The 22,553-nt window shown below is 42.0% G+C and overlaps 1 protein-coding gene and 1 pseudogene across 5 annotated transcripts; one reads left to right on the top strand and one right to left on the bottom strand.

Moving 5' to 3' along the window:
• Positions 1 to 265: 265 nt before the first annotated feature.
• On the bottom strand, positions 266 to 13,129 carry LOC118391060 (E3 ubiquitin-protein ligase rififylin-like). Of its 5 annotated transcripts, none has more exons than XM_035782038.2 (7): positions 12,981 to 13,129; positions 10,049 to 10,227; positions 6,495 to 6,632; positions 5,854 to 6,165; positions 5,343 to 5,553; positions 5,083 to 5,106; positions 266 to 4,813 (listed from the first exon to the last, which is right to left on the bottom strand). In XM_035782038.2, the coding sequence occupies exons 2-7, from the start codon at positions 10,217 to 10,219 to the stop codon at positions 4,632 to 4,634; spliced, it is 1,038 nt and encodes a 345-aa protein (XP_035637931.1). In that variant the 5' UTR covers positions 10,220 to 10,227; positions 12,981 to 13,129; the 3' UTR covers positions 266 to 4,631. The 5 variants fall into 5 exon arrangements, with proteins under 5 accessions (XP_035637931.1, XP_035637930.1, XP_035637933.1 ...); XM_035782037.2 differs by lacking the exon at positions 12,981 to 13,129 and adding an exon at positions 11,838 to 12,004; XM_035782040.2 differs by lacking the exon at positions 12,981 to 13,129 and adding an exon at positions 7,183 to 7,253 and having other exon boundaries at positions 10,049 to 10,194.
• Positions 13,130 to 13,234: 105 nt separating this feature from the next.
• On the top strand, positions 13,235 to 22,519 carry LOC118391772 (replication factor C subunit 2-like; annotated as a pseudogene).
• Positions 22,520 to 22,553: the final 34 nt, after the last annotated feature.

Here is a 22,553-nt window from a genome sequence, read left to right as displayed (position 1 = left end):
TGGGATGTCACCTCATTGAAGTTGACAGATTTAGTGCAGGGAGGGACATCCCAAGGATCACTGACCTTTTGACATTATTCAATCACAACCAGAAACCTATTAAGCGGTTGACATCTCCTTTTGCACAATTTTCTTTTAGAGGTTTTTCTTAGGCTTAATTATAGTCTATGGTCATAGAAAAGCCCAATGTACAAATGGAGTTTATAAGTCTGTTGGGGTACTTTATTATATTTTTATCAATATAAAAAATGTCCAACAAAATATATGCACAAGAACATCAATATGTTTAATACATTTTCAAAAATATAGGTTTTTCTGATTTATAAATCCTATTAGCTTCCATTGTAGTTAAGAACTGATCCAGCATTTAGCTCATTTAGCCAATACTACTGAATACATATTTAAACTACAACAAAGGCAATAGTCCATGCTAGTAATTTGACAAATGTACAACACGCTCAATAATATTTAAAATGATACTGTCGCATGGGATTATTATATACAATTTCACAGTTGTTGAACAAAGTTAAATCATCAGAGTATACGAAACACAAATAATTCTCCACACATACAGTTATGAGTCATTCTGTGTTTTCAAACTGCCTTTTGTCAGAGCAGTCTTCCTTTCCCCCCCCAAAAAAACACATGCAAATCTTTCCATTAAAGTTGAACTTCATATACTAATAATGACCCTTTTTCCCCCTGGGGTGGGATAGTGCAGACTCATTTCCTTGTTCTTATCTAATAACTAGTGGAGGTGTTGTTAATCACCTTTAGCACAACTCTCCATAGCAAGGCATTTGCCAAAATTATAACTCACTGTTAAAGAATCACAGATATGATAGATTGTCTGATTTTTCTAAACACGTCCAACATTTCACAATAGTAGATTGATTAGTCTTCCAAATACCAAAACACCTCCATTTTAAAGTCACCAATAACAAATTGATATTAATATCTAGGTCCTCAGACAGCAATAAGAACTACAGGACTCTCATGGCAGACTAGGGACACCAACATCCCACACACACATGACATTAAGGTTTTATCTTGTGCCTTTTAAAGCCATTGAAATACCATCAGGAAGAAGGCAATATTTAGAAGACATTTCTTGAAATATTCTAATTAGTTATCTGCTACACAGTTCATATACTGTTATTATCAAAAACATGATATTCCTTTGTTTTATATATACGCATTTCCACTATGAGGTTGGAATAATACTGTGTGAAAATTATAACCCTTTTAGTGTAAGAGCTGTCTGAAAAAAAACACCTGAAGTTTTAGCCTGTTTTGGTGGGAGTTTTTGCCTTCCATGGTGTCATCACCATGGGGTAAATTAGTTAAGTTCCAAACCTCTGCCAATAATAACATTTTCAGTTTTCCCCTCCCCACTCATACCTCTCCCAGAGTCCTAGCAAAATTCTTGCTTGAGAAATTGCTCTTTGCTAAAAAGCTATTTTTATTTATTTTAGACAATTTTAAATGAAAGCAATCAGTACTTAACAATCAGGTACTTAATTGTTACCCGGAAATTATTTGATAGAGATCAAACACATCTGCACTGAACCTCTATCAGCCCTTGCCTTTAAATCAGGTCCTCAAGGAGCATTACACATGTACATGGGCTATAGTATATGTGGAAAATATTAGCTTTCTTTGTTGAAGAGTGTTCTGTTAAGGTACATTCTACTGTTTGGAATGTTTAGATCTTGGGTTGGGTTTCGCTAAATGTATACACACGTTTTCACATGCACAGAAAACACTCCTCAGAGAGAACTGACTTGACTGACGGCCTGGCTTGTATAAACTGATGTCCAGGACAAAAACAAGATGGGTGACGGGATGTTTGTGAAAAGATCCAGATCTAGTCTCACGACACTGATATATCTTGTTTCACCTGCTCTCTACAAACTACATGAGATGATTCATATTGTTCTTGCATGATATTAGCATAGTTATTAACAAAAGACATATCAAACGGACTAGTGTAAAATCTATTTGCGATATTGGCAATTTGGCAGTCACAGTAAGAAATGGTTTTGTTATTGTAAACAACTTAAACCAGTTACATTCAGTTCAGGCAGACCAAGTATCTGGGATAAACGGAGTCTATCCCAGTGGATACGCATTCCCTAAAACAGACACATTAATTAGTATAAGTGCATTTTCCTCATGATCAGTTTTATGGTACATTCATTAGCTATAAAACAAGATATACAGTAGAAAGACCATTTAAATGCAAACCATTATGTTTCTCTATAATTTTAAAACATGTTCCATAAAAAGTTGCAGAGGGCTGCCAAACCATTTCAATTCCAGGCAATTTGAGAAATGCACTGTAATAAAATTGCCTCTAATTTCATATAAATTCAATCTCAATCCATTTACTGAATTGCCTAGAGTTGGAATAGAATTAACCAAGATCCTCCTTAAAGCTCGAATCCTTAGTTGCTACATCCATTTAATGAATGATATATACCCATTGATTCTTGAAGATTATAACGTATAAATACCTCATGAGCTTAGATTAACTTGTCATACCCCATGAGAATCCAAAATATAAGCTTGTTTTACTTCAATGTGTATAAACTATGTAAATCTAAACAAACACTGTATAGCCTTAAAACCTGGTTAAAACTATAACTTTGATATCATGGATGGTCAGTCCTTAGCTCTGTCTCTGAATCTGAGAGTGGTTGCATTTCTCCATGTCCATCCCTCAGCTTTATACTGAAACAGAGGCGGGGTGGCTCTTTGTTATTGTTTCAATTATCAATTCTAGCTTTTAAAACACAAACAAAGTCAATTCGCAGAAAACAGATTTTTTCTTTTTAACTAGTAGATACATTTAATCAACTCGTCATTAGGAAATTACTGTATTCAGTGCACTACGTCAGCTAAGTTAATGAACACTCTGTTCTGGGGCACTTGCTGATAAGAGAGAGGTGGTGAGAGCCTTGGAATGGAGACATTCTGCTAACGAGGTCAGTTCTCTTTACCCCAAAACTCATTTGGGCTAAGGTCATGGAACCAACTTCAAACAATTTATGACCCCCAGAGAATAAAAAATAAACTGCAAATCTACTGTGTCGGGTTTACATTTCAGAAAAGATCCCCATTGTGGCTCATTTAAAGAACTATTAACTATTACCGTCAAGTCAATGCGTGTTCTGTTCCAGTTTTGATACAATATCTGCAAGTTAAAAGGGTAATTTGACCATAAAAGGGCGAATGAAGCCAAGCATTATCCCCTCCTTGACCCTCAAGTACTTTCAGTGAGCTACAAGCAGACTCTTGTGTTTAAAGGGCTGTTTCCACTCCTAAGATGCTATGTTCATCCACCACACAGATGTGTCTGAAGGATTGCCAATAAGACAGATAAGGCCTGGGTTCTATGCTTAGCAAGTGCACTGCAACCTAAAGATAGCTCTCTGGACCACAAAACCAATTAACAGAACAGCTGGTTTGCAGGTACTGAACTTTAAGTGTGACAACTGGAGGGCGCAAAACAGACCTTACCACTTCAAGTACTCCGTGCTGCACTTAATGCACCAATTTCACAACTACTGCATTCCATGCATCAAATATTAGCACGTTCATATCCAAGCCTTGCTTGGGGCGATAAGGTTTGAAATAAACGGTTTTGGATATTTTGGTCTCGACACACACCGCTTACTTGCACTGTCAAAATGGGGCCCTGAGTGTTGCTTCCATTGGTCAAATAGCACCATTTTGGCCATTCTGTTACGCGTGTTGTTAATCACTAGTCAAATAGCACCATTCTGGCCACTCTGTTTTGCTATTGATATGCATAACAGAGTAGCCTAACATGTTCCCTCTCTTACCAAGATTCAGCATTTCATTTTAATTGTTTTTTATTTTTTATTTGACCTTTATTTAACCAGGCAAGTCAGTTAAGAACACATTCTTATTTTCAATGACGGCCTTTGGAACAGTGGGTTAACTGCCTGTTCAGGGGCAGAACGACAGATTTGTACCTTGTCAGCTCGGGGGTTTGAACTCGCAACCTTCCGATTACTAGTCCAACACTCTAACCACTAGGCTACGCTGCCGCTCATTCATTGCTAGAACAAATACGTTTGCTTGTTAGTCGATGCCCTCTCTAGTAAGGCCCTGTGTTTCTCAGCTATGGAACTCAGTTGTTTCCCTGTGCACACAAATGCAAAGACAGAAAAATGCAATATAACCTTGCCTGTGTGTGGGGTTGAAATAAACATGATCTCTACCCAATAACCTCAGAATTTGAAAAGGTACTGCTGCCCTCCCATGCAAAGTGCCAATATAGTTTGGTGTCTGACTGGCACCAATGTGAATACATGATACCTAACTCTTTTGAACAATAAAGTTATAGTACTGAAATATTGAGGTCTTGTAAAATGCTGAAAGTGTAGAAACAATAGGTTCAGGTGGAGTAGAAAAACAGAGAACCCAGAAAAGAGGAGGCAGGTTATTTCTCTGGAATCCCGGCAAGAGGAAGACTGATTGAATGAGTGAAAGTGTGCATTACAGAGGAGTGTATTCTTGTAAAATATGCCATCTCTGAGCAGTGGTGGCAGCAATGCCATGTTGTCCTTGGTATCCACTGTGTCCCTCGTTGTGGCCATGCATCAGGACCTGAAGACGTGCACCGCCCGTACCACGTACTGTCTGCAGATGGGGCACTCGCTCATGCGCTTGCCACACTTGCTGCAGGTGACCATGTGGCCACACTCCAGCAGCACACAGTCAATGGGAGAGTCCATGCAGATCCGACAGAGGTTCTCTTCCTGGCTCTTGGGAGCTGCAGGGTCTATGGCACAACGACATGGAAAAGAGGAGAGGTCTCTATTGAGCGTGGTCTAAATAACTCTATTTGGGTCATCTTTCATTGTTTTATATTTGGCAGGTTGCCCATAACAGGTTACATTTAAGCAGTGTGGGACCAAATTGTTACTATGGATCAATGGTATGATTTACATATACTTCAAGTGTTCCTCAAATTGTGTTCCAGCCCTTTGGCAGTAAAATGGTTTTCTACACCGATTCTCTTGTCTTTTGAACTTGAAACAAGACCCTTACCTTCTTCATTTTTTGTATTTGAAACTGGAAAAAAGAAAAAGAATTGAACTGATATTACATTTTTAAAATCCAGGATAAAATTCCACATCATCCCCAGATATAATACAGTATATGCCATTTAGTAGACACTTACAGTAGCCTACAGTGAGTGCATATTTTTTAATACATGTGACCCCAGCGGGAAATGGCATCCACATCCCTGGGATTGCTAGCGCTTTTACCAAATGAGCCACACATGACCACATCCTGGAAATGCTCACCTAGGTTCTGGAGGTCCTTCTGGTCGTTGTAGAGGCGGGTGACCCTCTCCATCAGCTCCCACTTCTCGCAGCAGCCTTTGTAGTTGACAAAGTTGCGGGCCAAGATCTCCTTGAGCTGGCGCACGCTCAGGCCCTCGATATCCTCCACGCGGCTCAGGTCAGACAGAGAGGCTCTGCGGCCGGGCATCAGGGTCTCCTCGCTGTCCGATGACTGCAGGAACAGGACAACCATGGAGGTGGGTCAGAATAGTAATGTGTATTTTGTCTGGTCTCTTTTACTTTTGTCTGGCCCGTGTATATTTTTCCACATCTTTGAGTTTGTCAACAACAGTGGTATGCTACATTTTAAAACAGGGAATTTAAAAAAAAATCATAATAACATTTCATTTTGTGTGGTCTGTGGATGTCTCTACTGCTGTCTGACATCAATTATCCTCTTGGTGGTCATAGGCATCCCTCCATCTAACAGCTACTGATTAATCAATCCCAAAACCTTGAACTTAGTGTTTACCTCTTCATCCTCATCCTCCTCCTCTTCTTCCTCCTCATCAGAGATATGCTCTGATTCTGCCTCAGGGGCTGATTGTTCTGGCTGCTCTGGGCTCAATGTGTCGGGGCTGGTAGGGCCCTGTGTCTGGGGAGGGGACGGTGTGTCTGGGGAGGGGACATTGTTGTGAGCCCCGGGCTGGGAGGACACGGTCTCACTGCTTCTGCTGGTGCTGGGGGTCTGCTGGCCCAAGACCAGCTCAACCAGCTCCTCCTTTTCCCGGCACGTCTGGGTGGGCACCTCGTGCAGGTGGAGGTAGTCACGCAGCTCCCGCACCTAATTTTTGGGGTTATTGTTGAATTTCATCTGACACACACTATTTATATTTTTCCTACTCCTCGTGTAATGAAAAAAAACTCAACTACATTACCATGTTTATAATGCAGTTACTAATGTACTCATGTAACATCATGACAACAACTTAATACAATTTGGCAATTGTAATTAAAGTGTTATTTCACAGATAAGAGTAAAAGAATGAAAAGTGTTACTGCTTTAGCTTTCACCTGACTTAGCTACTATATATGTAGCTTAACCTAATGCATGTGTCCTTGTTTATTTTCCATTCAAAAAATGTTTTAAATACAAAAAGAAAAGCAGCACACCTTGAGTCTCATCAACTGGGCGCGGTCGAAGAGGGTTCCGTGAAATCGCTGACAGGTGTGGCAGAGGCGCGGGCATGGCGGCTCCAGCTGCACCGAGCAGCGGCCACAGAAGTTCTTCTTGCAGTCCACACAGACATGCTGGGGTAGGGAGAAAGGAGGACAAGAGGGTGAGGGTGAAACTCTTACCAAGAAATGAACGGTCACTGAAAGAATAACACTCTGTGTGTGTGTGTGTGCGCCACACAGCCTTTTGTTCCAGCTGAGCACTAGACTAGAACCTTATTGTTGAGAAGTTGAATCAAAAGTGTTCGCCAAAGATGCGGTAAAGAGGTCAATAGACCTTGACCAAATCAATAGAGATGACATGGAAACGCATGGAGGAAAGATGCCATGGGGGGGAAAGATCCCGATTCTTCTGATTGGCCCCTCCAAAAAAATTTGCCAACATTTAGGCTATTGTTATACAGTGTGAATTACACATACTATGTTGATGTAAAAATCAAAGCTGTTAGATGAGATTTGTCGAATGTGTGCCAATCCGGCGTCCTCCTGTCACCCACGGTCTGCGTTCCATTACCTCTTTACCGCATCTATACTGTACTAAAGCTATTCAAAAACTTCTCACAAAAATAACTGTCACCTCGGGCCCACAGCTCTTGGCAAATTTATAGCAAAGATGAGATCTTACCTCCATGTAAACTGGTGATGTAAGTAGGGATGACCCCAATTAGTCGACTGGTAGATCGTTTGGTCGATAGGCTGTTGGTCGACCGAGATTGTTTTTGTCAAGCAGTAGCAAATATATATATATATATAAAACATTTTATGGCACGAGACACCTGTCGGATTCGCGCCCATCTCAGTGAACTAATCCATTGCGGAGGCCGCAGGGATGGCACAGTCCAAAAGAAGAAGGGGAGTGTGGCTAAGATGCACAACACAAGTATCTCACCCGCCAATTTGTGCACGTTCATTGTTTCATAACCTCATTGTGTGAATCGTTTGCCTTGATTGTTAGTGTCTATCAATTCCCCATTACATATAACCAGTAGTAGCCTACATTTACCAACAACTCCTAATTTACAATGTTTGTATGGTTATGGTAATTTCTGTTAATGCATTCAATATATTATTAGTCCAGTCTTTTACCATTCTCATTGTCAGAGTGGACATGTTGTTTGCAGAGCCCACAACCTATGCTACACTTGTGAGAAACAAGTTTTGGTTTATTTCCTTCCATTTACGAGTTTTGTCAATTTAGTCCATTGTCTTTTGTTTGAAGCACTACGGTCAAATGTTGAGTAAGGACACGCACCTGATTACGCATAGAAGTAGGCCTATAGGCTACCTGGCCTGCGCACAAATGTAGGCATATAAATGTTCTCATTAGAGGATCTGATAGTATTTCTGATTGGCTTAACGCATCACAACTAATGAGCTGTGGAGCTTTCTTCCCCTCAAACAGCAAGCAAACAAAGTCTATTTTTACATTCATTGAGAATGACAATATTTCCTCAATGTATTAGAAAAATCTTTCGATAACCACTTGGTGTGAAAGGGAACAAGGTCATGCTCTGATCGAGTGGAAACGTCATAAAACAGATCTGCCTGATGAGATCTTATACAGCTGTGTCTGTCCCGAGCTCACTGGTGCAGTAAATTCTGAGTGCCCAAAATATTTTATACAATGTTCCAAGTTTGCTAGCAAGAGCTTCAGGCTGGACACAACTAGTTGATACAATGTTTCAAGTTCGTTGCAGACAAGCCATGTGTAGCCAATGTGATTTATAGGATATTTATTTTTATCAAGATATTTTCTACCTGCAGGCTGCAATGTTTTTATTTGTTGGCTTTATGTAGGCTATTTTTACATCGTTGGCATTGGCAATACTTTTAGGTTTGTATATCATTGTCATTTACAACTTTGATTAACCACATGACAATGATTTTGAGATTCAAAGGTGTTATAAATTAAATTAAACTGTTCCACAAAAAAGTGCATATGAAAAACATAAGTGGCAAGCAGTTCGTCAGAAATGGTAAGATAAATTTGGCATTCCACATGAGAAAGGTTGCCGACTCCTCGTGTAGCCTATTACCGGCAACTTCAAGAGAGTAATGGCAGAATCTACGAAAGCCAGCAGGAGGAGGATAGTCGTTTCTCTCTTCATCTCTGGCTCCCTCTTGAGTAATTTGTGTCTTATTTCATCAAACAGCATCAGACAATAATATAGTTGATTTTATTAAAAAACATAGGGTGTGTGTGTAACAGTATAAATTTAGACCGTCCCCTCGCCCATACCAGGGACCATCTACACACATCAACAACGGTCAACCACGAAGCATCGTTACCCATCGCTCCACAAATGCCGCGGCCCTTGCAGAGCAAGGGGAACTACTACTTCAAGGTCTCAGAGCAAGTGACGTCACCGATTGAAACGCTATTTAGCGCGAACCACCGCTAACTAAGCTAGCTGTTTCACATCCGTTACATGTGTGTATATATATGTATATGTGTATATATATATATATATATATATATGTGTATGTATGTATGTATGTATGTATGTATGTATGTATGTATGTATGTATGTATGTATGTATGTATGTATGTATGTATGTATGTATGTATATAAAAATACACGTTCCAAAATTTCGACCACTTGATTGGTCGAAAGAACAGACGACTTTCGGGAGACCAAGTTTCAGAAGAAAGTTGCAGAAGAAAGTTATTTGTTTCTGGCCATTTGTAGCCTGTAATCAAACCCACAAATGCTGATGCTCCAGATGCTCAACTGGTCTAAAGAAGGCCAGTTTTATTGCTTCTTTAAATCAGATCAACAGTTTTCAGCTGTGCTAACACAATTGCAAAAGGGTTTTCTAATGATCAATGAGCCTTTTAAAATTATAAACTTGGATTAGCTAACACAATGTGCCATTGGAACACAGGAGTGATGGTTGCTGATAATGGGCCTCTGCACGCCTATGTAGATATTCCATTAAAAAAATATCAGCCGTTTCCAGCTACAAAAGTAATTTGCAACATTAACAATGTCTACACTGTATTTCTGATCAATCTGATGTTATGTTAAATGGACAAACAAAATGTGCTTTTCTTTCAAAAACAAGGATATTTCTAAGTGAGCCCAAACTTTTAAACTGTAGTGTACATCTGTTAGTGATTTAAACAGCCCTTAACTTCCTGCTTTGATGGATTCAGAAATACAGCCACTATTGTAGAAGTGTCGACTAGTGCTGTATTTGACAATCCAGAATGTGAGCATCACTGTGTTCTAAGACTGACTAGTACAGGCCCAGTTACTGATATAGTGAATCTGTGAATCATAAAAGTCTAAATTCTAGTAATTCTGTTGACAAGCAAATCTGTTACTTTGGAGTCTGTAGCAGCTCATCTGTATCAAATCCTCTTGGGTCTATGCTGTTCCAGAGTTTCAAGTCACACTCTGCTACCCACATTTCAGATGAGAGCTGGCCAGCCGGCCCTCCTTTACAATATTAATCAGGCTGTTACCCATTGGTTCAGTGCCTCTTACCTTTATAGCGATGGTGTCAAAATGGCCTCCGCAGGCCTTGCACAAAAGTTCGGGAGAGATCGGGTATTGGCTGTTGCCCGAGTTTGTGTAGGCCTGGCGCCATGAGCTGCCGTTTTCTTCCACTGTGGCGGTAGGTTCCAAACAGGACCAGCTACAACAGGATGTCCACATGCTCCTGCCTGTTCACACAAAATACATACCCAGGAAATTACATCACTTTCTCATGGAATTTAAATCTTAATTCTAATTCTATGGATTTACATCACAAAGGATGCCTAGTAGGGAAATTGCATTGCAGAATAGTGTAGCATTGCTTTCAGATTAATTATGTAGATGTGTACCTACTGTAATCCCATTCTGTATTACCTGAAATGTTTTTATTTGGAACAATCAATATTGAAAGGGCAATATTTCACGCTCTAAATAAATAATATAATCAAACCCAAGATTATAAAGACTTTGTATTACATTCCTTTTGCTGCAATCAAGTGCCGGAGATTCTATCAGTGGTGTGCAGGGGAATGATTGTACTCAAATAGGACAGAGCCAAGAAACCTTCAGCCATCATTTAAAGTTAAGTAAAGCACAACCTGAAATGAATTTAATGAAAACAACTGATAGTCTTTGGACTTTAATTCACTGAAAAAAACTCACAATTTCAACAACTCTTAGCTACATTCAGAGCTGTTTGCATTATGGCCTATAATTTGCTCCAACGCTCGGACTGAATCACAGTAGGAGCAAACAGGAACAAATGTATGATCAGATCGGTGGCGAACTGAGTTCAGGAACAATGAGAGTGCTGTGTGTCATTGTTATCAGGGCTAGAATTATGCATGCCTGATACTCTCCCTCAGTTAAAAGGGGCCAAATGGGGAAGTTAGAAAATCGAGACTTAACTGTTAAAACGTATGTGTGAGGAGAGTGAATGCTGATAGCTACATTTTATACTGTACGTATAGGCTTGGAAAAATAACGAATGTATCTTTCATATTACTGAGAAATCAAATGTTTATTAAGGTTAAATTACTACACATCTTTATAGGGTTAGGATTCCCACAAGGCCATATATCCATGTCATTTCACTTGTTTACGAAAGACAAGACGGAAGGCCTAGGCAGCCACCGGTGTTAATAAACTATCTAGTTTGCTCTGAACACCTGCGTGTAAGTGTAACTGGGAAGGAAGAGTAGTTCTACAAATGGAGGCACACATAGCTTGTGGATCTGTGCAAAACTGCTACAAAAAGTATATTTTTATTTTAAAGATTATTTCTTGCTGATATGAAAGATACGGGGCATATCAGCATGTTTCGGAAACCGATTTGAACGCGATGATTATCGTTCTAAACATTAAAACACAATATCAGAATTGTAGTTCACATGAAGCCAACAGTGGGCGAATGAAACCGCTGAAAACCCTACTATACACGGAGAAGGGTTTTCGATAGCTATTGTAGTTGAATCCTACAGTGTGTTGTCATTTAAAAAAAACGTTGGTCCATTGCCTCTAACTTAATCACAGATCATACTATTGATCTTGTGTTAACTTAATCCCACTTCCTGGATTTTATGTACAACCCTTACTAGCCGTATTTGATTGTAACGCTAAAACGTCGGTAGAAGTTACGGTGATGCGCCTGCAGTTTCTGTTTCTGGCAATAGTTTGAAGTTCTATTCCTGATATGAAAATGCTGCATGTTGCTTACCAACTGAACTGTAACAATGTATCAACTCCGTGGCTCTCTAAAAGAAACCTGTCGACAAGTTTATTACATGAAAAGTCTTACCTGTCGACAGGTAGGCTTACGCACAGAAAATTGTTGTGTGGCCTATTTAGAAAAGTCTACGAGAAATGCAGGCTACCAAGAGACTTTTCTGAAACAGCAAACTCCAGGAAGAACCCGACACAGCAACATTCCCCAGCGCTTCCACTCCCCGCCTAGCCTATCATCGCCTCCCGTTGCCAACCTCGCAAGAAGCACACGCCCCGTATTTGAAATTGTACAAAAAAAAGTACAGTAGCAGCGCACCTGTGAGTCACAAACTAGTCTGTCTAGTAGTGCTTAGGAATTGTGAAATGGTGGTCTCTGATTAGTGTCATGGTGGATCAGGGCAAAAATAAACTAGTCAATTAAATAAACATTTTTCATGCTCAGAATTGTTATTTTTGTAGACTATCATTATTTTAAGGCAATTGATGCGTCATTTTGTATTGAAATCGTCATACATTCATCTAATGAATAATGCGGGGTATTCTGTTGTACATGGCATTTTATTGAGAGAAACTCAAATTAAATATTCTAAAAACACAACAATGAATAGGCAGGCCTATTGGCTGTCTTCCCTAGCCTATTTTCAAAATACAATAGGCTACTTCTCTCCCACTTAGGATCGATGTAGGCTAAATGTACTGTACAATGGGTGTTGATTTAATACAATCTATAACAATTGTTGTTTTAATTATACTACAATGTGCCTGAGTAGTGGTGACGCCTACAATAACTTGGACAGTGGTAAGTAGCATAGCCCTCCTAAAGCGCACATTGCAAAATGGAAATCAAACCATCATCAGTTGATTTTTTTCCCTCCAAAATAATAGATACATAAGTGCTTACACAATATAGAGAGATACGTCGTCTACATTGAACTATCCCTGTGTATGACGCAAGGGCGTGTGTGATCGTTTCTTTAGGAATGGTCCTGATGCTGCATGATGTTTCATTCCACCCAGCCATTTCGAATGGGATATCCCAGATCATTGCCAAAAGCATGGGACAAAAATTAGGGGTGGCATCTTTGAACAATATAGGTAGTGGGTATGCCTCCATTTTGTGATGATTTTACATCATGCAACAACTAACTGAGATTTTGACATTCCTCACTCTAACTGGCTTGACAGATCGTAGTGATGCGCAAGCGATCTTTCTTACCTGGGTGACCCGGAGCAAATCCTCTTTGTAACAGCCATCTCGTATTGCTGAGTTCAGTTTGGCATCAATGTTGAATCAATCACACACATGCGATGTCTCAAAGCCAGGGTTTTGGCGTAGCCTTGGTCCACTGTGTTGTTCGATGTCTGGCCATACAACCGGTTGGCTAAAAATCTACTGATGGAGGACAGCTAGCATCTTCAAGGAAATGACGTCAGTTTAGCGACAATTGTTTGGTTCCTGCCGTGGCGGGAAGAACTGCAGCCGAAAACATGGACGTGACGATGAATGAGGCAGATTCTGAGCAAATTCAAACAAAGTTCAATGGAAGAAATATGAGGCCACTGCGAAAGTGTCTAGCATTGGATATGAGCTGCCATGGTAACGTTTACAAGCTAGTTAGTTCATCATGGCTAGCTAGCAGTGGTAATCGATCATTTGAGTAGATAGGTGGTGAGCCGTATCAAGCTAGCTTCTTTCGTTTTCGAGATGATCGAGCTGTGTCGAGGGAAGAGCTGTTTTTTACATATTGTGTATATTTATTTCTTCTGAACACATCTGTTTGTTGGCAATGTAAATTCTTGCATTTTTTTTCAAAATACTTACATTTATGTTCGCTAGTTGGACAGACAAACGCCACCGAATACTAAACTGTAAACCAATCAAAACTCGTGTAATATCCACGGTATTATCTGCTGATCACGTCTGACAATTACATTATCCAAATCGAAGGTAGTAGACAGCTGGTGGCATCTCGAGAAACTGCTATCAGATAAGTCATTTTTATTTATTTGTAATCTAACTATTGACACTGAACACAAGTATAAACGTAGCATGTAAATTGTTGGTCCCATGTTTCATGAGCTGAAATAAAAGATCCCAGAAATGTTCCATATGTACAAAAAGCGTATTTCTCTAAAATATTGTGCCCAAATGTGTTTACATCCCTGTTATTATTTCTCCTTTGCCAAAATAATCCACCCACCTGACCGGTGACATATCAAGAAGCTGATTAAACGGCATGATCATTACACAGGTGCACCTTGTGTTGGGGACAATAAAAGCCACTCTAAAATGTGCAGTTGTCACACAGCACAATGCCACAGGTGTCTCAAGTTTGAAGGAGCGTGCAATTGCCATGCTGACTGTAGGAATGTCCACCCTAGCTGTTGCCAGAGGATTGAATGTTCATTTTTCTACCATAAGACACCTCCAATGTCGTTTGAGAGAATTTGTCAGTATGTCCACAACTGGTCTCACAACCGCAGACCACGTGTAACCACGCCAACCCAGGACCTCCACATCTGGCTTCTTCACCTGTGGTATTGTGGTGGCAGGTAGCCTAGTGGTTAAAGCGTTGGACTAGTAACCGAAAGGTTGCAAGATCAAATCCCCGAGCTGAGAAGGTAGGAGGCAGTAACAAGGCAGTTAACCCACTGTTTCTAGGCCGTCATTGAAAATAAGAATTTGTTCTTAACTGACTTGCCTAGTTAAATAAAGGTCAAATAAAAAAAATGTCTGAAACTAGCCACCCTGACAGCTGATGAAACTGGGTAAGCTCAACTGAAGTATTTCTGCAAAATCTGTCAGAAACCGCTTCGGGGAGCTCATCGTCCTGACTGCAGTTAGGCGACTTAACCGCCTTCTTCAGTGGGAAAATGCTCACCTTCGATGGCCGCTGACACGCTGGAGAAGTGTGCTCTTCACGGATGAATCCCAGGTTTCAACTGTACCAGGCAGACAAGCGTGTACGACGACGTGTCGGCAAGCGGTTTGCTGATGTCAACGTTGTGAAGAGAGTGCCCCATGGTGGGGTTATGGTATGGGCAGGCATAAGCTACAGATAACGAACACAATTTCATTTTATTGATAGCAATTTGATTGCACAGAGATCCTGAGGCCCATTATCGTGCCATTCATACATCACCTCATGTTTCATATTAATGCACAGCCCCATGTCGCAATGCTAGCTCGCTCCCAGACTGAAATAAGATTGTCGCAAGGATCTGTATGGAAGCTGACAATGTCCCAGTTCTTCCATGGCCTGCATACTCACCAGACACGTCACCCATTGAGCATGGTTGGGATGCTCTGGATCGACGTGTACGACAGCATATTCCAGTTCCCGCCAATATCCAGCAACTTCGCACAGTCATGGAAGAGTGGGACAGTGTTCCACGGGCCACAATCAACAGGCTGATCAACTCTATGCAAAGGAGATGTGTTGCGCTGCATGAGGCAAATGGTGGTCACACCAGATACTAACTGGTTTTGTGAGCCATGTTCCTACCTTCTTTTTTTATTTTATGTATCTGTGACCAACAGATCCATATCTGTATTCCCAGTCATATGAAATCCATAGATTAGGGCCTAATTTATTTCAATTGACTGATTTGCTTTTATATGAACTGTAACTCAGTAAAATCTTTGAAATTGTTGCATTTTGTGTTTGGCGTGAGCTCTTCTAGGCCCAGCCATGAAAGATTCTGTCCTGGAACTGAATGCTTCCAATGACAGGTGAGAGCAAGTGATGTCTGTCATGAAAAATGTCACACTGGCATACTTAAGGAAAGATTCACCCATTTTGAATGTTATATTGTATTTGTGCACCTCTGAGCGGCGTTCTATAGATTCCCGGGGTCATTTCATGTTTTCACGTGTATCTGAGCTATTCTCTGTTCAAGCAGGCATAAATACAGCCGGTATGCTGCATTTTTCATCATTATACTAGCTGTATTTCTGGCTGCTTGAATAGCTTAGATACACATGAATCCATAAAATGACCCCGGGAATCTATAGAACATCGCTCAGAGGTCAAATCAAAGTTTATTGGTTGCATACACAGATTTGCAGATGTTTCTCAGATGCAGTGAAATGCTTGTTTCTAGTTCCAACAGTGTAGTACTAATACTGGTTCTAGTAGTGTCTTGTAAGCCCATGTGGGATTTAAATAAATCGTATTAATCAAAAATCAAATACCCAGCAATAGAAAACGATACACACATAATCCCAAAAGTATTTTTTTAAACGTCGGAAACTAATCCAATTAACAACACAAATAGCACTGTAACAGTAATCCAAATGCAATCTATACGTATCTACACCAAATGAATTTACACAAGATACAGTAGAAATATTATGTACAGCAGTAGATATACTGGATTCTTGACATCTGCTCTATATCAATAAATATGCAGTGTGCACAAACGCTGTAGCTAAAATGCAATGTACAGTAGTAGAAATATTAGGAGCTATGTTGAGAATACCGTATATAAATACACAGTACAAAACCCCATAGCAAAATGGATAGAATTGCAGGAAATTAGATTCCGGTCCTGAGTGTACAAAACGTAAGGAACACCTGTTCTTTCCATGACAGACTTACCTTGTGAAAGCTATGATCCCTTATTGATGTCACTTGATAAATCCACTTCAATCAGTGTTGATGAAGGGGAGGAGACAGGTTAAATAATCATTTTTTAAGCCTTAAGACAATTGAGACATGAATTGTGTGTGTGCCGTTCAGAGGGTGAATGAGCAAGACAAAATATTTCTGTGTCTTTCAATGGGGTACGGTAGTAGGTGCCAGGCACACTGGTTTGAGTGTGTCAAGAACTGCAACACTGCTGGGTTTTTCACACTCAACAGTTAACCCTTTGTATCAAGAATGGTCCACCACCCAAAGGACATCCAGCTGTGGGAAGCATTGGGTTTAACATGGGCCAGCATCCCTGCGGAACGCTTTTGACGCCTTGTAGTGTCCATGCCCTGACACATTGAGGCTGTTCAGAGGGCAAAGGGGGGTGTAACTCAATATTAGGAACGTGTTCCTAATGTTTTATGCACTCGGTGTATATGTATGTGAATGGTGTGTATGGACAGTATGTGAATAGAAAAGGTGTGTGCATAGCAATAGTTATATAGGATGAGCCATGACTAGAATACAGTATACAAATAAAGTGGGTAGAACAGTATGTAAACATTATTAATGTGACCAGTGTTTAATGATTATGTACATAGGGCTGCAGTCTCTAACCTGCTGGCTAGTGGTGACTGTTTAACAATCTGATGGCCTGGAGTTAGAAGCTGTTTATCAACCTCTCGGTCACCTGTAGTCGCTCTACTTTCTAGTGGGGTGAACAGGCTTTGACTTGGGTGGCTGAGGTCCTTGGTAATCTTCTTGGCCTTCTTGGCCTGTGACACCGGGTGCTGTAGAAGTCCTGGAGGGCAGGCAGTGTACCCCTGATGATGCCTTGGGCTGACCGCACCCCCCTCTGGAGAGCCCTGCAGTTGCGGATGGTGCATTTGCCGTACGAGGCGGTGATGCATCCCGACAGGATGCTCTCAATAGTGCCCCGCTAGAGGTTCCCGAGGGTCTTAGGTGCCAAGCCGAATAGGTGCTGTTGTGCCGTCACCACACTATCTGTGTGAAGAGACCATTATAGGTCGTTAGTGATGTGCACACTGATGAAGCTTTTGACCCTCTCCACTGAGGCCCCGCCCTCTCCTTTCTCCTGCAGTCCACATTCAGCTCTGTCCCTTTTGTTGTCGTTGAGGGAGAGGTTATTTCACTGGCACCACTCCACCAAGGCCCTCACCTCCCTGTAGGCTGTCTGGTTGTTGGTAATCAGGCAGGCCTACCACTGTTGTGTAGTCAGCAAACTTGATGATTGAGTTGGAGACGTGCGTGTAGCCACGCAGTCATGGGTGGTCAGGGAGTATAGGAGAGGGCTGAGCACGCGCCCCCGTGTTGAGGATCAGCTTGGTGGAAGTGTTGTTGCCTACCTTCACCACCTGGGCCCGGCCTGTCCGTTAGGATGTCCAGGACCCAGTTGCACAGGGCGGGTTTCAGACCCAAAGTTTAGTGATGAGCTTGGAGGGCACTATGGTGTTGAAGGCTGAGCTATAGTCGATGAACAGCATTCTTACATAGAGATGCACAAATACGATAACAAATAAAAAATGGGTGAGTCTTTCCTTTAACTGCACAACCAGTGAGTCCAGGAGTTGCATTTAGGGTTAAAATCATGTTGCTTTAGAAAGTGAAGCCTAAACCACCACATTGTCATGCATCTTCCTCAGAGGCATCGATGTAGTTCGAAACAAGATCAAGATGTTTGCCCAGTAGAAAGTCACCCTCCCTAAAGGGAGACACAAGATCATCATCCTGGATGAGGCTGACAGGTAAGAGCCCCTGAGGGTCACGACAGCTAAGCTGATCTAGTGTACCTATAATGGCTGTGTCTGTAAAGGCTGTTCTTTTATCTCCAGCATGACAGACGGAGCCCAGCAGACCTTGAGGGGGACCATGATCTACTCTAAAACCACACGCTTCGCTTTGGCGTGCACTGCCTCCGACAAGATCATCGGTGAGGGTCCTAACCGTACGATACAATGATGCCATTGTATTGAATAGGGACTCAAGTGTAAGGTCACGTTGTCTTTTCTCTGTTCTGATTGTCCTCCGTGTTGCTCTGCCCCTTCCTCCTCAGAGCCCATCCAGTCACGTTGTCTTTTCTCTGTTCTGATGGTCCTCCGTGTTGCTCTGCCCCTTCCTCCTCAGAGCCCATCCAGTCACGTAGTCTTTTCTCTGTTCTGATGGTCCTCTGTGTTGCTCTGCCCCTTCCTCCTCAGAGCCCATCCAGTCACGTAGTCTTTTCTCTGTTCTGATGGTCCTCCGTGTTGCTCTGCCCCTTCCTCCTCAGAGCCCATCCAGTCACGTTGTCTTTTCTCTGTTCTGATTGTCCTCCGTGTTGCTCTGCCCCTTCCTCCTCAGAGCCCATCCAGTCACGTTGTCTTTTCTCTGTTCTGATGGTCCTCCGTGTTGCTCTGCCCCTTCCTCCTCAGAGCCCATCCAGTCACGTAGTCTTTTCTCTGTTCTGATGGTCCTCTGTGTTGCTCTGCCCCTTCCTCCTCAGAGCCCATCCAGTCACGTAGTCTTTTCTCTGTTCTGATGGTCCTCCGTGTTGCTCTGCCCCTTCCTCCTCAGAGCCCATCCAGTCACGTTGTCTTTTCTCTGTTCTGATTGTCCTCCGTGTTGCTCTGCCCCTTCCTCCTCATAGCCCATCCAGTCACGTTGTCTTTTCTCTGTTCTGATTGTCCTCCGTGTTGCTCTGCCCCTTCCTCCTCAGAGCCCATCCAGTTACGTTGTCTTTTCTCTGTTCTGATTGTCCTCCGTTTTGCTCTGCCCCTTCCTCCTCAGAGCCCATCCAGTCACGTTGTCTTTTCTCTGTTCTGATGGTCCTCCGTGTTGCTCTGCCCCTTCCTTCTCAGAGCCCATCCAGTTACGTTGTCTTTTCTCTGTCCTGATTGTCCTCCGTGTTGCTCTGCCCCTTCCTCCTCAGAGCCCATCCAGTCACGTTGTCTTTTCTCTGTTCTGATGGTCCTCCGTGTTGCTCTGCCCCTTCCTCCTCAGAGCCCATCCAGTCACGTAGTCTTTTCTCTGTTCTGATTGTCCTCTGTGTTGCTCTGCCCCTTCCTCCTCAGAGCCCATCCAGTTACGTTGTCCTTTCTCTGTTCTGATTGCCCTCCGTGTTGCTCTGCCCCTTCCTCCTCAGAGCCCATCCAGTTACGTTGTCCTTTCTCTGTTCTGATTGTCCTCCGTGTTGCTCTGCCCCTTCCTCCTCAGAGCCCATCCAGTTATGTTGTCTTTTCTCTGTCCTGATGGTCCTCCGTGTTGCTCTGCCCCTTCCTCCTCAGAGCCCATCCAGTTACGTTGTCCTTTCTCTGTTCTGATTGTCCTCCGTGTTGCTCTGCCCCTTCCTCCTCAGAGCCCATCCAGTTACGTTGTCTTTTCTCTGTTCTGATTGTCCTCCGTGTTGCTCTGCCCCTTCCTCCTCAGAGCCCATCCAGTCACGTTGTCTTTTCTCTGTTCTGATTGTCCTCCGTGTTGCTCTGCCTCTTCCTCCTCAGAGCCCATCCAGTTACGTTGTCTTTTCTCTGTCCTGATGGTCCTCCGTGTTGCTCTGCCCCTTCCTCCTCAGAGCCCATCCAGTCACGTTGTCTTTTCTCTGTTCTGATTGTCCTCCGTGTTGCTCTGCCCCTTCCTCCTCAGAGCCCATCCAGTTACGTTGTCTTTTCTCTGTCCTGATGGTCCTCCGTGTTGCTCTGCCCCTTCCTCCTCAGAGCCCATCCAGTTACGTTGTCTTTTCTCTGTTCTGATTGTCCTCCGTGTTGCTCTGCCCCTTCCTCCTCAGAGCCCATCCAGTTACGTTGTCTTTTCTCTGTTCTGATTGTCCTCCGTGTTGCTCTGCCCCTTCCTCCTCAGAGCCCATCCAGTCACGTTGTCTTTTCTCTGTTCTGATTGTCCTCCGTGTTGCTCTGCCCCTTCCTCCACAAGCCCATCCAGTCACGTTGTCTTTTCATAACTTTCTTTCGTTGTCCAGGAGCCCAAAGGCACAATCGTACGGTAGTCATATTAACAACCCATCATAGTTGTTGTATCTTTAGAGTCCCCCTCTTTCTAAGTTTCTAGCAGAGATTTTCATCTCTATCACATATGGAACCGCTTGCATCAGGTGCACTGTTTAGAATGGTGTTTTCCTGCAAATTGCATTTTGGAAAGTGTTTAAAAAGGGATGTGTTATTGTCTGCTTCATTACAGGAGTTGCATGTTCTGTTAAGATGAATTACCGTAATGTAAATGTGATTTCTGTCATTCTGAACACTGTGGGTGGACACACCCTAATGGGTTGGTAAATTCAAATATTTCCGGTCACGTTGTCCTGTGCCACGGAAACCCTGATCCATGGCTCCTCGTAGTGGCCATACTTTTTGGGGGGCCAATTAAAGTTTGGCTGAGACATGAGAAACTATAATAACTTGAGCTTTTTTTTTTTTTTTTTCATCATCAGGCGTTGAATAACCTACAATCCACAAATTCTGTTTTTGGCTACATCAATAGTGAAAATGTGTTCAAGGTACTGTTACCTAACCTGTCTTTTTTTTGTCATTATAGAAGGCAAAATTGACAATGCGTAGGGTTTCAAAGGAAAGACAAGTAAATGTGTTGTTTTTTGTTCAGGTGTGCAATGAGCCACACCCATTGTTGGTGAAAAGCATGCTGGAACACTGTCAATTCCAGCGTTGATGAGGCTTACAAGGTATTGCGATCCACTTTTCAATAACAATCAAAACAGAATGTGTATAATATTCTTCTCGATGAATAACCCTTAATTAAAGTGATCAATAACTGCTCAGTTTATATTATATAGTAGGACCATATAGCTGATTAATATTAATGTGTTCCTCTCCCTTAGATTATTGAGCAGCTGTGGGCCCTGGGTTACTCCCCTGAGGACATAATCGGCAACATCTTCAGAGTGTGTAAGACTTTCCAGATGTCCGAGTATCTCAAGTTGGAGTTCATCAAGGTAAGAGACATGGTAAAACATTTACAGTTGTACAGTGAACTCAAAAAAAATGCTAATCTCCCCTGTTTTAGTAATGGTGAGAAGTTGGCATGTCTTGGGGGTATGAAATTTGTGCGTCTTTCTCACTCAGCATTCACAATTCAGGATTATCCGTAATCGTGGTAGCATCCACATTAATGTAGAAATGTTTAGAAACATTCTGTTCTTATTTACAATAGAAATAATCTGAAACACAACCAAACCAAACTGCAAATGCATCCAACAAATTTGGAGAGTCACTAGCTTGATGTAGTCATTGCGTGCTAGGAATATGGGACCAAATGCATAACTTTTTACTACTAGTGAATTTGTCCCCTAAAATGGAGGGGTCTATGGACAAAAAAGTGCTGTAATTTCTAAACGGTTCACCCAATATGGATGAAAATACCCTACAATTAAAGCAGACAGACTCCACTTTAACCTCGGATCATTTCAAATCCAAAGTGATGGAGTATAGAGCCAAAACCAACAAAACGTGTCACTGTCCCAATACTTGTGTTGCTCACTGTACATTATGTACATCTCTGTTTGTTTTCCTCATCTTGGTTGGGTGAAACAAAATGGCAGAAAAGTGCCAAACTTGGCATAGGAAAGTAAGCCACACCATAGTATTAATCAACTTCGCCTCAGCATTGCTCTCCTTGTTTACTTGGTATTGTCCCTTTTCTCAGGAGATAGGATACACCCACATGAAGGTGGCGGAGGGCGTGAACTCCCTACTGCAGATGGCAGGCCTCCTGGTTCGACTGCAGCAAGACGGCCGCCCCTGATCTCAGCTAACACCGCACCCACCCATCATCTCAGCACTGTCTCTCCCCACCTGTCTCTTTCTCTCCTGGGTTGTGTTCATTATGAAAACAAAACATTTTGCAACAGAAAACATAAGAGAGTTACATATTGAGCATGTCCAGGTTGTCCTTCCCTGTTTCAGTGCAGTTTCTTGCCTTTCGTTCCTAATGAACACAACCCTATTCCACCAATCTGCGTGACACCCTTAAATGACTGACTCATAGTCCTGGGGAGTTGTTTGATGTTGTAACATTTCTGGGTTAAATACATTTTGTATTTTATGTTAATGTAAATACTATTGAAAATCACTTCTTGTAATAAATCTATGTTTTTTTATTACTTGACAGAACACATTGGTCTATAAAGAGGTTGA

Source organism: Oncorhynchus keta, chromosome 12, assembly GCF_023373465.1.
Source record: "Oncorhynchus keta strain PuntledgeMale-10-30-2019 chromosome 12, Oket_V2, whole genome shotgun sequence".
In the NCBI taxonomy this organism is placed as follows: Eukaryota; Metazoa; Chordata; class Actinopteri; order Salmoniformes; family Salmonidae; genus Oncorhynchus; species Oncorhynchus keta.
This window is presented reverse-complemented; position numbering and strand designations above follow the sequence as displayed.

Bases quoted from the DNA above. Each gene is read 5' to 3' on its own strand.
- LOC118391060 (XM_035782038.2), bottom strand. From the start codon at position 10,219: ATGTGGACATCCTGTTGTAGCTGGTCCTGTTTGGAACCTACCGCCACA. The intron at 6,633-10,048 runs GTAAGAGGCACT...TCCCTACCCCAG, and splicing joins TTGACACCATCGCTATAAAG to CATGTCTGTGTGGACTGCAA. The intron at 5,107-5,342 runs GTGAGCATTTCC...TCTTTTTTCCAG, and splicing joins GAAGGACCTCCAGAACCTAG to TTTCAAATACAAAAAATGAA.